This window comes from Octopus bimaculoides, chromosome 2 (assembly GCF_001194135.2).
Source record: "Octopus bimaculoides isolate UCB-OBI-ISO-001 chromosome 2, ASM119413v2, whole genome shotgun sequence".
Lineage (NCBI taxonomy): Eukaryota > Metazoa > Mollusca > Cephalopoda > Octopoda > Octopodidae > Octopus > Octopus bimaculoides.
The window spans coordinates 188,784,663-188,800,867 of NC_068982.1; the positions used below are offsets into that span (position 1 = coordinate 188,784,663).

Here is a 16,205-nt window from a genome sequence, read left to right on the forward strand (position 1 = left end):
GCGTGTGTGATGGGCTTCTTTCAGTTTCCATCTACCAAATCCACTCACAAGGCTTTGGTCAGCCCAAGGCTATAGTAGAAGACACTTGCTCAAGGTACCACACAGTGGGACTGAACCTGGAACCATGTGGTTAGGAAGCAAGACTTCTTACCACACAGCCATGCCTGTGCCTGGATGTATAGAAATAAATGTTTTACACACCCACCTTACCTTGTATGCCAGCAAATGTTTGCCCTGGTGTCACAATGGATGTTTTTATATAACTATATAACAGATATATATACGTGCATACAGCATTGTTTATTTATATCTAGGTTTACATGAACTGTTATGTATACAAAAATATCAACCCAGAAATGAGTATATATATTTATATAATTACATCACACACGCATGTACTTTATACATTGTCATAATTAAGGAGATATATATATATATATATATATATATATATATATATATATATATATATACACACACACACACACACACACACACACACATACATACATGAATGTATGAAAACAGATGTATACATACATGTATATAAGTAAATATATGTGTGTGTGGATACAAATTATGCATACATATATATTTACGCAAACACACATACATATAGTTATACACCTGCATAAGTATATACATACAAAATATATTTATTTACACAAAGATGCATAAGCACATGTTTTAATCTTTCTTCCATCTTGACACACTTAGAAACAATGAAACAGAAGCACCGACCAATACCAGATTCCTCAGAGTTGCTTTGTGAGTGTAAAATAAGATTATAAGTTGTCGGCTGATGCAAATGCCCCCCCCCCTTCCTCTCGGTCATTTTTTTTTTCTCCCCCTCTTACCTCTCTTCATCCCTTTCACACCATGTGTGCATTTGTGCGTGTGTTTTTATCGTGTCTACCATCTCCTGTTGAGAGTAGTGACTTAGTAAAGTGTGCCTAATATATAATTGATATATCAGGCCATGATTTATGTGCTCAGAGGAAGGAGGAGGAGGGGAGGAAGGTTTCTTCTATGAACACACAGAAATATCTTTGCTTGAAAGTCTGTAACTATGCACAATTGCACACACACATGCATGTAAATGTACGTGTGTGTGTGTGTGTGTACTGATAGATAGATGTATCTTTTATGTGCAACAGAAGTAGTATTAAATTAAAATAAACACCTGTGTATCATACTTAATGTAGAACCATTGTGAAAGGCAAATTGTGGAATTCATCAAGAAATAATCTCATATGGACATCGGAGACCCTCCAAGGTACAAGTCCGGGCAAGGTTGTTTATGGAAGACCAGCAGTCACTCATGCATATCAACCTCCCCTCTCCACGCCACCAATCGCCCAAGATAAAGGCAAGGGCTGATACAGTCTGGCACCAGTGATGTCGCAACTCATTTCTACAGCTGAGTGAACTGGAGCAACGTGAAATAAAGTGTCTTGCTCAAGAACATGACATGCAGCTCAGTCTGGGAATCGAACTCACAACCTCATGGTCATAAGTTCAACGCTCTAACCACTGAGCCATGCGCCTTCACATATGGACATACTGATTTAAAAACACAATTATATCATTAGTAGATGAAAATCATCTAACGGCAGTTGTGAGAATGCTTGATGTGCATTTTTGCCTCACTGGACTTTGTCAGCAGCATCTATCCACTGCTTTTTGCCATTTATCTGCATTAAGTATGATATACAGATGGTTGTTTTAACTTAATACTGTTTCTGTTGCATATAATGAATTTTTATTCAGCCATGATGGTTAGTTGCAACACTAGTGATTTTTTTCAAGGTGCCACAGAAAAAGTACTCAATACGCTCTGTAAAGTGGCTGATATCAGGAAGGGCATCCAGCTGTAGAAACCATGTCAAAATAGACAGTGAACCTGGTGTGGCTCCTGGCCTTGCCATCCCCTGTTGAACCATGCAACCTATGCCAGCATGGAAGATGGACATTAACCCTTTTGTTACCATATTTCTGTTGAGATGTTCTGTGTTTCTTTCACTTACTTTAAATATAACAAAGAATTTAGTAAAATAACTTAGTTATCGTTCAGCTAGTGTTAGGAACATTAATTGTGACTAAGGTTTGGAGGAAGATTGTAATTCAAAACTTATGAAAACAAGACATTTTGTACTACAGAGCCAGAGCAGGCTTCAGCCGGGTTGGTAATGAAAGGGCTAAATGTCTCTCGTATTAGTAGCAACAAATTTTGTCTTAGTATTTTGCTTGCAAAGATTGTGCTGTTAGGAGAGAGTTGATCTGTATGAAGAATGATGATTGGTTGAAGATGTGCCAGCATGCAAAAGAAGAAAATCATAGAAAGAAATGGTAAAAGCATCACATGATGCTGAATCTGTTGCAAGAGATGACAGAGAGAGCAACAAATGATGAAACATTCCGAGTAAATCCATGTTATGTTAATGGAAAAAAACAGAGGCAAAATGATGACATATAATAAATGTAGATAAAAATTTATAAAAGAAGATGGGACGAACAGGTTTTAATCCCAACAATTATTTCTGTGCATTGGTAACAGCTGGTAGTTGCTGAGTTTTCCATATACTATTACATAAATTATTATATAAATAATTACATACATAAATATGATCCAATGATGGCATATGGTAGCTGGTAAATGTATAGGAGCTTTGAAATGCATGTTACGAGGTTGATGACAGTACTGCCTGATTGGCACTCGTGCCAGTGGAACATTAAAAGCACATCCGAGCGTGATCATTGCCAGGGCCATGGATTGGCTCCTGTGCCAGTGACATGTGAAAAGCACCATTTGAGCATGATCATTGCCAGCGTCACCTTACCGGCACATGAAAACAACATTTGAGCGTGGTCGTTGCCAATGCCGCCAGACTGGCTCCCGTGCAGGTAGCACGTAAAAAATACCTTTTGAACATGGTTGTTGCCTGAACCACCTGACTGGCCCTCATGCTGGTGGCACGTAAAAGCACCCACTACACCCTCGGAGTGGTTGGCATTAGCAAGGGCATCCAGCTGTAGAAACTTTGCCAGATCAGATTGGAGCCTGGGTGCAGCCTTCTGGCTCACCAGTCCTCACTCGAACTGTCCAACCCATGCCAGCATGGAAAGCGGACATTAAACAACGACGATGATGATGATGATGATAAACATACATGAGGATGTAGCAGGAACAAGTGGCTGGGCAAAGAAGGAGAACAATTTTAATGTCCTCTATTTGGGACAGCAATTATTTAAGTGTATCTAATTAAGACAGCTGCTTCCTCTTTTAACAATTAACTCATTGACAGACACTCTTGTCATCAATTCCTATAGAAATATTGTAGATGGGAGTGGATGCTACATGGAGAGGCGTGGGTTTGTACGATTAGGTTATGTATCATGTCATCTGCTAAACATCAGTCACTGACTTTATATCACCAAACACATTGGTATGTCCATACTTACACACAGAAATACATACATACCCATAAAAACATACACGCAGGCACATGTGGTGTATATAGGGAGGGTTTCCTAATATATGCACACACATACACATGTATAAATAATTACTAGATTGAACTAAATTTTAAATATTTTGCTTTCCATTTCTTTGAAGTTAAAATGATAAACAATTTTAATACAACTTAAAATATATGCTCTTCATCATGATGCCCACATCCTTGTGGGTTGACTAGGTCCGTATCAGCACAGAATCTCACCACTTATGGTTCTTTGTCATCTCTTTCTGTGAGACCCGGCATCATGAGATCAGATCTAATCAATTTTTCCCACTATTTCAATCTTCCTCAATATATTTACAAGTAACAGCATAAGTAGTAGTAGTATAAACAGTGATGAGTACTCAATAAATAGTAGAGTAAAGTTATAATTGAAGTTGACCCCCTCCCTTGTTAAAAATGGAGAAGAGAAGATGTTAAAGTATATAAGAGAAGTTTAATTCATGCAGACAATCGTTTCGTACAGAGATATAAAAATCATGCAAATTCATGATTGAATTGAATTAATTAAATCAATTAAATTAATTATATGTGAATGTACTCTTCAGTGCAAGAAGCATAAACAAAATTTTTACAAAGGACTTAAGAAAGGAAGTAGCAGAATAGGATCTTGGAGATTCATATTTATCCTCATGAGAAAGAAAGAGATGTGTTAGTCCAGTTAGGTATTAACTAAAACTAAAGGCTATAATGGTTATTTGAGAATATAAGTAAAAGAGGATTCAGAGACGTTCCCTCTATAGATGGGTAAGGAGGTTAGAAATTTTAACTCCCAATAAGTCGTGTAAGGCAAAAATTGTATAGAAATGTCCAATGGAAAGGCACGGCTATGTTTGAATTAAGATATGACCTGACAGTTAGAAACAATACTTAGTGTGGTGTATATACACACACACACACACACACAGACATTGATATATATGTGTGTCTTTATGTCTGTTTCCGCCCACCACTGCTTTTCAGCCAATGTTCGTGTATAAGTCCCCATAACTTAGACTTAGCAGTTTGGCAAGAGAGACTGACAGAATAAGTTCCATGTTTAAAAATAAAAGTAGTTGGGTTGATTTTTTTCAACTGAAATTCTTCAAGGTGCTGCCCCAGCATGGCCACAGTCTAATGACTGAAAGAAGTGATAGAAGATTGTGTGTGACATGAGAGTTTGTAGACAAGTGTTACCTCCATACAAGCAGTGTCACTCACTTCCAATCTTCTGTGAAAACATGTCTGTGCATGGGAAAATGCTAACTTGGAAACAGGTAAGGGTTGGTGACAGGAAGAGCATCCAGCTGTAGAAAATCTGCCAAAATTAATTTCATTTCACTCATGCAAGTATGGAAAAGGGAACAGTAAAATGACGATGATGAACTATTTATCATCATGTGAAGTTCGCTACACAACCATGCTTGTGCCCACACACACACACACCTCTGCTGGCATTTCTAACCATTCACAATGCAAATATCTATATTCACATGCACATCTCATCCTGTTCCTATCAACACAGATACCTCACTTCATAATCTATTGAGCTGACACTTCTACATAATCATTGATATCAAAATCACTGATGTGGCCGACACAGTACTGCCTGATTGGCACTTGTGCCAGTGGAACATTAAAAACACCATCAGAGCGTGATCATTGCCAAGGCCACTGACTGGCTCCTGTGCTGATAGCATGTAAAAAGTACCATATGAGCGTGATCATCGCCAGCGTCACCTTATTGGCACATATGCTGGTGGCACGTGAAAAAGAACATGTGAGCGTAGTCATTGTCAGTGCCGCCAGACTGGCTCCCATGCAAGTGGCATGCAAAAAAACACCTTTTGAGCACAGTTGTTGCCAGTACCTCCTGATTGGCCCTTGTGTCGGTGGCACATAAAAAGCACCCACTACACTCTCTGAGTGGTTGGTGTTAGGAAGGGCATCCAGCTGTAGAAACTTTGCCAGATCAGATTCGAGCCTGGTGCAGCCTTCTGGCTCGCCAGTTCTGTCAAACCGTCCAACCCATGCCAGCATGGAAAACAGACGTTAAAAAATGATGATCATCATCATACTCCATCATTCAGTTCAGACTGACATTGTTGATGCTTTCAAAATTCAGTAGGTATTACTGTTTTTGCTAGAAAACATATCAGAATGCTTGCATCTGTGTGAGTTTATAAATGCAGCCTGTCTTTAAAATCGACTAAACATCATCTGAATGCCTGTAGGCATTATATGATTATCTGTGTGTGATTTTATATGCATGTCTCCTGAGGCTATTTGTGTTCCATACAACCTAAAATTATGTATGTATGTGTCTGAGAATCCATTAAAACCAACAAATCAGAGAAGGGAAACCTCAAAATCAAGCCTCTATCACATCATGGGTAACATTTCATTGGAAAAGTCTAGGCTTCCTGTTGTAAAATGATTGATGATGATGATGATGGTAACGATGCATGTGTATTCACACACACATAATTATCAAAATTTTTATATTTATTGTCTGAGGTGTCTGTTATCATTTAACGCCTGTGTTCCATGCTGGCATGAGTTGGATGGTTTGACAGGTTCTGGCAAGGCTGAGGGCTTTGTTGCTATACAGCAGTGGCCCCCAACCTTTTCACAATGGTGCTCAACCCTTCTATTTGAATGAGTTTTCTCACGGACCCCTTTTACTGTGCTTATCTTTATATATATATATGAGTGGTTGGCGTTAGGAAGGGCATCCAGCTGTAGAAACTCTGCCAAATTTAGATTGGAGCCTGGTGTTGCCATCCGGTTTCACCAATCCTCAGTCAAATCGTCCAACCCATGCTAGCATGGAAAGTGGACGTTAAACGATGATGATGATGATGATATATAGTTAGAATTTACAAAAAAATAAACAAAACAAAAGACAAAGACGGGTGTGTAAACAACAAAAAGATGTATTAGTTTAACGCTCAGGAAGTAAGAAAATCTTTTGTTTCGAGCCTATGCTCTTTGACAGAAAGGAACACAGAAATAAAGAGGGAGAGAAAATAGAAAAAGTTTTAGTGGCTAGCGATTGAATTTAGTTTATGGACCTCCAGTACTATATTTGTGGCCCATTAGAAGTCCGCAGACCCCAGGTTGGGAACCACTGGTATACAGTGTCTGGTTTGGCAAGGTTTGTACGGCTGGATGCCCTTCCTCCCATCAGCCACTTTACAGTGTGCACTGGGTGCTTTTTATGTGTCATTAGCAGTAGTGATGTCACCAAGTAATTCACAAGATGAGACCCCTTGACAGAGTGGGAGTGCAGTATTGAGGGAAGTGGCTTTGTGCCAGGTGCAGGAATGTGGGACTAGAATAGGTGTCTTGCTGTAGAGGAAATACATGGGTAACCAAGCAAGAAAGAGAGAAATGGTGGTGGTGGTGGTGGTGGTGGTGATGATGGTATCAAGGCCTACCCTCAAGGTACAAGAAATGGATAGAGAGAGAATTGGGGCACAGAGGGTGGCAAGATGGAGAGGTAGGACCATGAGAGTGTGGAAGAACAACAGAGTAGAGATGAGGACAAAAGTGGAAGCTGTGAATCTCAGTTTGTGGGGAGTGGAAGGGAAATAGGAGTGGGTCATGGATGGGGAAGTGATAAGTGGTAATAAATGCATAAAAGAAAGTGGAGGCTGGAGAGTAATAGTAAAATGAAACCATGGCTGCAAAATAGCGAGATGAGGTAAAGTGTTGGTGATAGAGTGGATGTACAGTGACAGAAGACAGAGGTACATAGGGGTGGATATAGCAAATTACAAAAAAAAGGGGCATTGATGGCAGATATGAGAGGAGTGTTCAGTGGACATCTGGTGGTAAGGGATGATGTTGTGAGTTCAGGATGGGTGGTAAGCAAAGTGGTTCCAAGGCAGTAATACTGGTAGCACATAAAAAGGAATATGTAAAGATCTGTTCTCATATAATTACAACAGTAAAGAAATAGTTAGAAGGGTGACAAAGAGGTGGGTGTTACAAAGATGGGATGGCTTGACAGGTACAAATTTGGAGTGGGGTATAGAGATTAACAACATGCTTTGAAAATCTCATTTTTACCAAGTTAGATGGGTCTCCTTGAGCACAGAAAATCACCAGTCATCTTGGCCCTTGTCATTTTCGTGAAGCTCAACATCCTGAGGTCAGTCTTCACTATTTCATCCCACATCTTCCTGGGTCTCCCTCCACTTTTAGTGATATCCAGCTGTCCTCATCCATATGTATCATATGACTATACTAGCATAGTCTTCTCTCTTTCACATTGCATCTCTTGTCTCTTTCACATTGCATCTCTTGTCTCTTTCACATTGCATCTCTTGTCTCTTTCACATTGCATCTCTTGTCTCTTTCACATTGCATCTCTTGTCTCTTTCACATTGCATCTCTTGTCTCTTATGCCCTGTACATTCACACTGACACTGCACTTCAAGTGGAACATTCACTTCTTGTCTTCACATGTCCTGTTTCACTTCCATGTAACATTATTGTTCATAAACTAACATCATACAATCTACCCTTCACCCTAAGAGAGAGGCCATTAGTTACCACTGGTTTTGTTGAAACTGATGGATTCATTTATTTAGTATCTTAGAGCCAAGCATTTACATACATACATACAGTGACCTGAGAATATTACACCACATTGACAAAAATATGGCAGTTGGAGTTCTCCTCTTACAACAAGACCGTACCTTGCATTGCATTTGCATACCGGTGCCGATCCCAGATTTGGGATACTCGACTGCTCTGTAGAGGAAATCTATTCCTTAGATATTAAAACCTGCAAGGTCCTACATCAACTGGAAATGTCTACAGAAACAGTGATATTGACAGGTTCTATCTAAGAAGAGATGAAGAAGGTAAAGACTCAAGATCAGAGCAGACAGCCTTCAAAAGCCATAGATTATTTCCCAAGCAGCAAAAATGAATATATAAACCTTGTGTTGAAAAGCAAATGGAAGAATATCCTATGAGTCGGATTAACGTACTTCAAAGAAGACCCACATGTGAATCACTCAGCATACCAAAAGAAGAACAAAAAAGGGCCATGCATAGATATGTTTCCCCAGAGTCTTGAAGATGACACTATTTAAGGGCATGAAGGTGCAGCCTTTCTTGGACTTATGACCACCACATTACACGTAGGAGACAGCTAGGATAAATAAACAAGACAGTAAAACAATTGGAGCCTCAAGATGCGATTGAAAAATGCTGATTATGTCACATTTCTGTGGGAGACATCACATATGATCAGCAGAGCCTGTCGGATGTGTTATCAAGGTGCTACCACCTAATGCACTGAAATAATATACAAGGACATTTGGAAAAAAAAAAAAAGAAAAAAAGAAGTGTCATGGAAAAAATATAGAGAAACCCCTCTGTTACTGAATACATAGAGAAACCTCATCAATACAAGTGCAAGCCTAACAGGTCCGATATAGTCATTTCAGACTACCAAGAAGTTATGTACTGTGATAGAGGTCAACTGCCCTGTTGATAGGAATACCACTTTGAAAATCATAAAGAAACAGGATAACTACAGACAACTGCTTTGAAACCTCCAGCTTCTAAATTTATATTTACACCAATAATAATTTGCGCACTTTGTTTTGTTAGTGAATGTCTAAGTGACAATCTGGATAAGCTGAGGTTGTCAGAAAAAGAAATCATCCAGCTAACATATCATTACAAATACAATTTGTAAATAGAACAGTAAAAATATACAAGACTGTTCTGAAGTTCAGCATGTGACATTGTCTTTGTTATCTACATTTCAACGATGGAATTTTATAGCTTTATTAGAAACCAACTCCTTCCTTACCGGAGGACTTCAAATAATTAAAAATAGAAAAGAACATACAACACACACACACACACACACACATGTATATATCTACAAACATATATTAATTTAAAAACATACACAAACATGCATTTATGTAAACAAGTATTTATACATACAAATCTTCATATATATACATATATGTACATGTGCACATGTATATATAAAAACCTATAAACCTTACCAAAGCTGACCTCACCTGTGCTTGTTCCATGTAAAAAGCACTAAGTCCACTCTGCTGAGTGGTTGGTGTTAGGAAGGGCATCCAACTGTAAAAACCCTGCTAAAACAGTCACAGAAGTCTGGTGCAGGCTTCTGCCTGGCTGGCTCTTGTGGTACCGTCCCACCCTTGCTAGCATGGAAGGCAGATGTTAAACAATGAAGAAACATATATTTATTTATCTACATACATCATCATTTGAAGGTCTACTTATCCATGTTTCCATGGATCAGACTGAGTTTATTTAGGCAGTTCTTCTACACTTGAAGCCCTCATCTGTCTGCCAGCCCTCATCTGTTTCCAAGTAAGGTAATATTTTCCCCACGGCCAGATAATTATTTGCAGAACGTTTGAAATGAATGATGCTTTTGTATGATAGCGACGCTCGTTTACAACTATCACATGATGTAGAAACAAAGAGACAAACACACACACACACATATATCATGGACTTTTTTCAGTTTCTCTCTACCAAATCCACTCACAAGGCTTTGGTTGACTTGGGGTTATAGTAGAAGACACTTGCCCAAGGTGTCACGTAGTGGAATTGAACCTGGAACCATGTGATTGGGAAGTAAACTTCTCAACCACACCTCCTTACAAATATCTATATATTTATAAACACAAACTTACACTGTTACATGTACACATATATCTACAACCACTTACACACACGTGTGTATACATGTATCCATAATGGTTTATGTATTAGCATATCTACATACATTCTTCACATTAGAAAGGACAAAGAAACACAAGATACAAGACAGAAGCAGCCATTTCCATACCTTTTTATCCTTGAAGATGGAATTTCCATTTCAAATTAAATCCGGCTCTTTTACTTTTATGTTTTCTATATAACTGTGTGCGTGTGCGTGTGTGTCTCTAAGAATCTCTTTAAGAAAAGAAAGGACCTGACGTTCACAAAAAGAAAAGAGGCTGTGGAATATGATAAATCTAAACTCAATTCTACCATCTTCTTATTTTTACTTTTGTTACTGAATTTTTTTTTTTTTAATACCGAATTTCTTATTATCATTATTATTATTATTATTATAATGGCAGGAACACTTTGTACTGAATTCACAAGTGCTTAAATAACATTTCAGCGTCCTACAAGTTAATTTACCGTTGATAATGAGTGAAAAGTTATAATGATGATGATAATAATAATAATGATAATAATAATATTCTGCCCTTTCAAACTGTATTTTCTCTGTTTTCGTCTGTGGAATCCACTTAATGAGTTGTCTAATTTCTACAAGTGGTCACAGAAAGAGGAAGAAAAATAAGAAGAAAAAAAAAGGAGAGAGAAAAAAGAAAACCCCAACGAAACTAGCCATTAATGACATCTAATAAATAACCGACGAGGTTGAACCTAACGAAGGAGACGACAAACAAACAACTGTAACAAGTGGTGAGCTGCTGCAGTGGAGAAAACTTGGCCAATCAACGCAAACAGAAAAAACGGATGTGAAAACACGATGATGATGAAGATGGGAGTGGGGAGGCTATATACATATGCTTTGTGCTTTTTTTTGCTTTCTTTTTGCTTTTATTTTAGCCAGAAACGTCATTTGTTCCTGTATTTGTGGCAAAAGGTCCGAGTTCAGTCCTTACCTCTGTCTTTCTTATTCTTTTTTTTCTTCTTTTTACTTGTTTCAGTCATTTGACTGTGGCCATGCTGGAGCACTGCTTTTAATCGAACAAATCGACCCCCAGGACTTACTCTTTGTAAGCCTAGTACTTATTCTATCGGTTTCTTTTGCCGAACTGCTAAGTTACAGATACGTAAACATGCCAACATCGGTTGTCAAGTGATGGTGGGGAAAGGGGACAAACACAGACAAATACACACACACACACACACACGACAAGCTTCTTTCAGTTTCCGCCTGTCAAATCCACTTGCCCAAGGTGCTGCACAGTGGGACTGAATCCGGAACCATGTGACTGGGAAGCAAGCATCTTACTACACAGCCACTCCTGTTCCTAGATTCTAACTTTCTACCTTTTATTTATATTACAAGCATTGAGCTGGCAGAATTGTTACTCTGCTGGACAAAATATTTACCAGAATTTCTTTCAGTTTTTTTCATTTGTGTGTGTGTGGGTGTACATCATCATTTAATATCCATTTCCCATGCTGGCAACGCCAGGAGCTGCAGCATGTGCCAATCGTCTGTTTTGGCTTGGTTTCTATAGCGGATGTGCTTTTTAATGTCAACCACTATCCAGAGTGTACTGGATACTTTTTATGTGGAACCAGCCCCAGGGATTTTTATGTGACACCAGCACCAGGTGAGGTTTGGCAACAGGAAAAGCATCTGGCTATAGAAAATTCTGCCTCAATTCCATCCAACCCATGCAAGCATGGAAAAGTGGACATTAAAATGATGTATGTCTATTAAATAAGGAAACATAGGTATTGTGTGTGTGTGTGTTTGTATAGTGAGAATTTACAAAAAGATGAAGACAGGTGTGTAAACAACAAACAGATATATTAGTTTAATGCTTGGGAAGTGAGAAAGTCTTTTACGTTTTGAACCTACGCTCTTCAACAGAAAGGAACACAGAAATAAGCAGAGAGAGAAAAATCGTAAAAGTTTTAGTGTTTAGCGATCTACCATGGTGAATCATGCATGGGTATGTGTGTTAAACAACAACCACTAAGAGACAGGTATTGTAAGCAAATTACCTTTCAATGACCTTTGACATACGCATCCTTGGTTTTTCTAGAGAGGCTGTCAGATTGTTTACCTGAAATGAGAAAACAGTAGAAATATGTAGATTGGAGATTTCCTTCTAAGTCTTTCTTTGTTTTTTTCTCTCTCCCTACCCTTTAAAACATTGGTTATCAACCAGGGTCCAAGTAAGATTCTTGGGGGTTCATGCAAGCAAAGCAATAAATTAGGGCTTCACAGTAGTATTTTGAGGGCCCATGAGAAAATTTTGCTTTAAATATATTCATTGCAAGAAACAGGTTTCTTTCTCTAATATTTTACAGATGCAAGTTAATGTCGTCATTGTTTAACGTCCACCTGCATGAGGGCCAGTCAGGCTGTTCTGGTAACGACCATGCTCAAAAGGTGTATTTTACGTGCCACCTATATGGGAGCCAGTCCGGCAGCATTAGCAATGACCACTCTCAAATGTTGTTTTCATGTGCCGGTAAGGCGGAATAAAATAGTAATTTTGAAAGAGGTATCTATAAAACTAATTTTAAAACATTGAATAAAAACAGGAGTCCACTGGAATGAAACAGTAACTGAAGGGGTCCACCGGAATGAAACAGTGACCGAAGGGGTCCATAATTAATAAATGATTGAGAAGCATGGATTTGAAGTTGTTCTAAATTTATTTCTGTTTTTACCACAAGGTCACAAAATTGAAGGAAGGGTGGGGTGTAGTTGACACATAATCTTGAATGGTATTTAACGGTGTCCCAGGATGTGTGGAAATGAAAGACGTAGTCAAACTTGGTGAGATTTGAACTTGGAATGGAGAGAGATGTAAATAAATGCTTAATTGAGTATATTTTATGGCTTAATCAAAAGAAGGCCAGTACCATGATCTTTACAAGAGTTCAGAGATTTTGGTGAGTCATTTCCGCAGAATGGACTAGACTAAGTTATATATACAGTGACAGACAGACAAATAGACAGAAAAGATGAGTGGATGGTTAAATAGATACATTGATGGAATGGATAGGTAGATAGATAAATAAATAAGGAGAGAAAAACAAAAGGAGAGATAGAGACAGGGAGAAAGCACAACATAGACTGACAGCGTGATGGATAGATGGAGAGTTACGGAGATGGACTGACAGAGAGACAGACAGAATTTCCCTCAGGGAACTGGTTTAACTGCAGCTTGAGCTAGGAAGCTTACCCTGGGATTGAACTCATAGCTGCATGATTAGGAAGGGAACTTGTAAAACACACAGCCATGCATACTGTTGTTTTTAACTTTTCGTTTTCTTTTAATTTGTTAATATGGCAAAGGCGTAATGAAATGCACTCCCCCACCACTACCATCATCATCATCATCATCAATGTCATTATCATTGTAATCCTGCTGAGGTCAACTTCACCTTTCAACAAATAAAACTCTGTCAAGTCCTGGGTCAATATCATCTGCAAATTGTGTAACTGTTTATTTATGTCTTGGGAGTGAAAGCAGTGCCTCCCCACCACACAGGTCACATTACAGAGCCTCTCAGACCATGGGAGTAGAGTGGGGTACGAATTGAAACCTATGCTAGGGATTATTAAAGGCAGCAAATAATGTTTTCGCTTACTCTAAACCCCACTGGGTCAGTGGTAATGTTGGTTTAGTTTCTTTTCTGATTGAATGGAATTACATAAACAGCATGAAACAGCTTTGAACATCCGACAAACACACAGCCACAAACTGTTGCAATCTGCAGCATTTTAATAACTTCATGCAGATCAATTGAGAGGGGACTGATTTAATACCCACAGCAAATCACAAGTGCACGTGTGCATATTGGATGTATGTGTGCATATTGGATGTATGTGTGCATGTGTGTGTGTTTGTTGGGTGAGCAGATTATGGCTATAATGTTGTTATGATCATCTTGTTTATAAATTTAAGTTGGGGGTGAGCAAGGCAGGGGTGGATTTAGAAAATTGCATTCAATTTCTTGTTTTAAATTGTAATAAATTTTTCATGCCCCATCATTTTTTAATAAATATATTTTGTTCTGCTTTATTAGATGTTTAAATTTTTTTTTTTTATGTAATGCAAAAAAGATCACTTTTGCTCACAAAATGGCAAACTTTGAAAGATGACAGAAGCTAACTAAAGATGCTGGACTGCTAGAGAATATGGGCTGATTGATGAGGAAAAGGAGGAAGAAAGCCACATTACTAGGTTAATTGACAACACAAGAACAATGGTGGATATCAAACAAAACCTTTTAATGAGATAATGGCAAATATCAATTAGTTGTGATGATATTTTAATGCTTTCGTCTTAAATCGAAATGGATCCTGCTAGGTTGAAGCTGCTCTAGACAAAGGACTACAGATCTTGAATAAAGATGAGAGACAATCTACATTGACAAGAAAATGAGCTACCAATTTTCACAGTGATCGTCTTCTTGAAATTCTTCTTCTTATTATTATGAGGCAGTGGAGCTGGCAGAAGCGTTAGCATGCAGGGTGAAATGCTTAGCGGTATTTCTTCTGTCTTTACATCCTGAGTTCAAATTCTGCCGAGGTCGACTTTGCCTTTCATCCATTCAGGGTCAATAAATTAAGTACCAGTTGCGTACTAGGAGTCGATGTAATCAACTCATCCCCTCCCCCATATTTCAGGCCTTGTGCCTATAGTAGAAAGGATTATTATTATATTAATATTGCCCTTGTGTGAGTCAGGTGGAATTTGTTGCGGCAGATTTTCTACACCTGGATGCTTGCTTCTCATTGCCAACTCATCCATTTTCAAAGCAAAATAATATTTTCTCCTTGCCAGACAGGTTTTCACAGATGTGGCCGATACCAATGTCGTATAACCAGCCCGTTTAAAAGTACCCTTGAATTGTCAGGTGATATACTGCACTTGAGAAGACCTATTGAGTCAAGTAAAATCAAAATGGAAATCGTAGTTGTGCCTGACTGGCTCCCATGCCAGTGGCACATAATAAGCACCATCTGAACATGGCCGATGCCAGTGGCACATAAAAAGCACACACTACACTCTCAGAGTGGGGTTGGTGTTAGGAAGTGCATCCAGTTGTAGAAACCTTGCCAGATCAGATTGGAGCCTGGTGCAGCTTCCTGGTTCGCCAGTCTTCAGTCAAACCGTCCAACCTATACCAGCACTGGAAAACCGACGTTAAACAAAGATGCGGATGATTGGGAACATCGCACATCACTTGGATGACAACAACACTCATTTACTGCTATTAGTTGGTGTCAGAACAAAGAGGCACTAACACAAACCCAAGCACACGTATATACATTCGTTTGGCCATTGAGTCACTTATGTAATTTTACGGTTGAAGAAGAATTGTGTGTGGAGGTGAGAGAGAGAGAGAGAGAAGTGATTATAATGTTTCCCCAGGGAAGTCTTTCACATTCATTGAATTCAAACATTATCAAAATTAATAGCCCAATTTATAGAGTACATAATAACCTGAACATTATTTTGAAATATAAACAACTTTAAATATGATACATTTAAAGAATAAATTATTCTCCCACCTTCTATGCTGCATACTAAGTTTTTGAAAATACTATTTATAAATTGAGGATATTAACAACTTGAGTCATAACATATACTGCTTTGAAATTGACATCTGAGAAAGAGGACGAGATGAAATCACAAACTGATGTTTCACTAACACTTCATCTCTGCTTACATTTCAGTACAACTATCAGCTTTTCAACATCTCGTTTTTGAATCCTTACTTTTATTCCAAACTGACCTTGGATTTAGATTTTTTTTTTTTTTCATACATTATTCCGGGATGATTTGGAAGTTGTGTACAGCTTGGAGAAAATTTGTCAGTCAATAACTATGCTGTTTTGTATATATTTGTGTGTGTCTGTGCTTGTCCCTGTAACTTAGCAGTTCGGCAAAAGAGACCAATAGAATAAGTACT

The 16,205-nt window shown here is 38.4% G+C and overlaps 1 protein-coding gene across 1 annotated transcript in view; it reads right to left on the bottom strand.

The window, feature by feature from the left end:
- Positions 1-16,205, bottom strand: part of LOC106873701 (regulator of G-protein signaling 7) — a 52,946-nt gene that overhangs the window by 19,375 nt on the left and 17,366 nt on the right. The window contains exon 4 of the mRNA XM_052965804.1: positions 12,273-12,334. Coding sequence (XP_052821764.1) covers positions 12,273-12,334 — 62 coding nt within the window. The remainder of the gene's footprint in view (positions 1-12,272; positions 12,335-16,205) is intronic.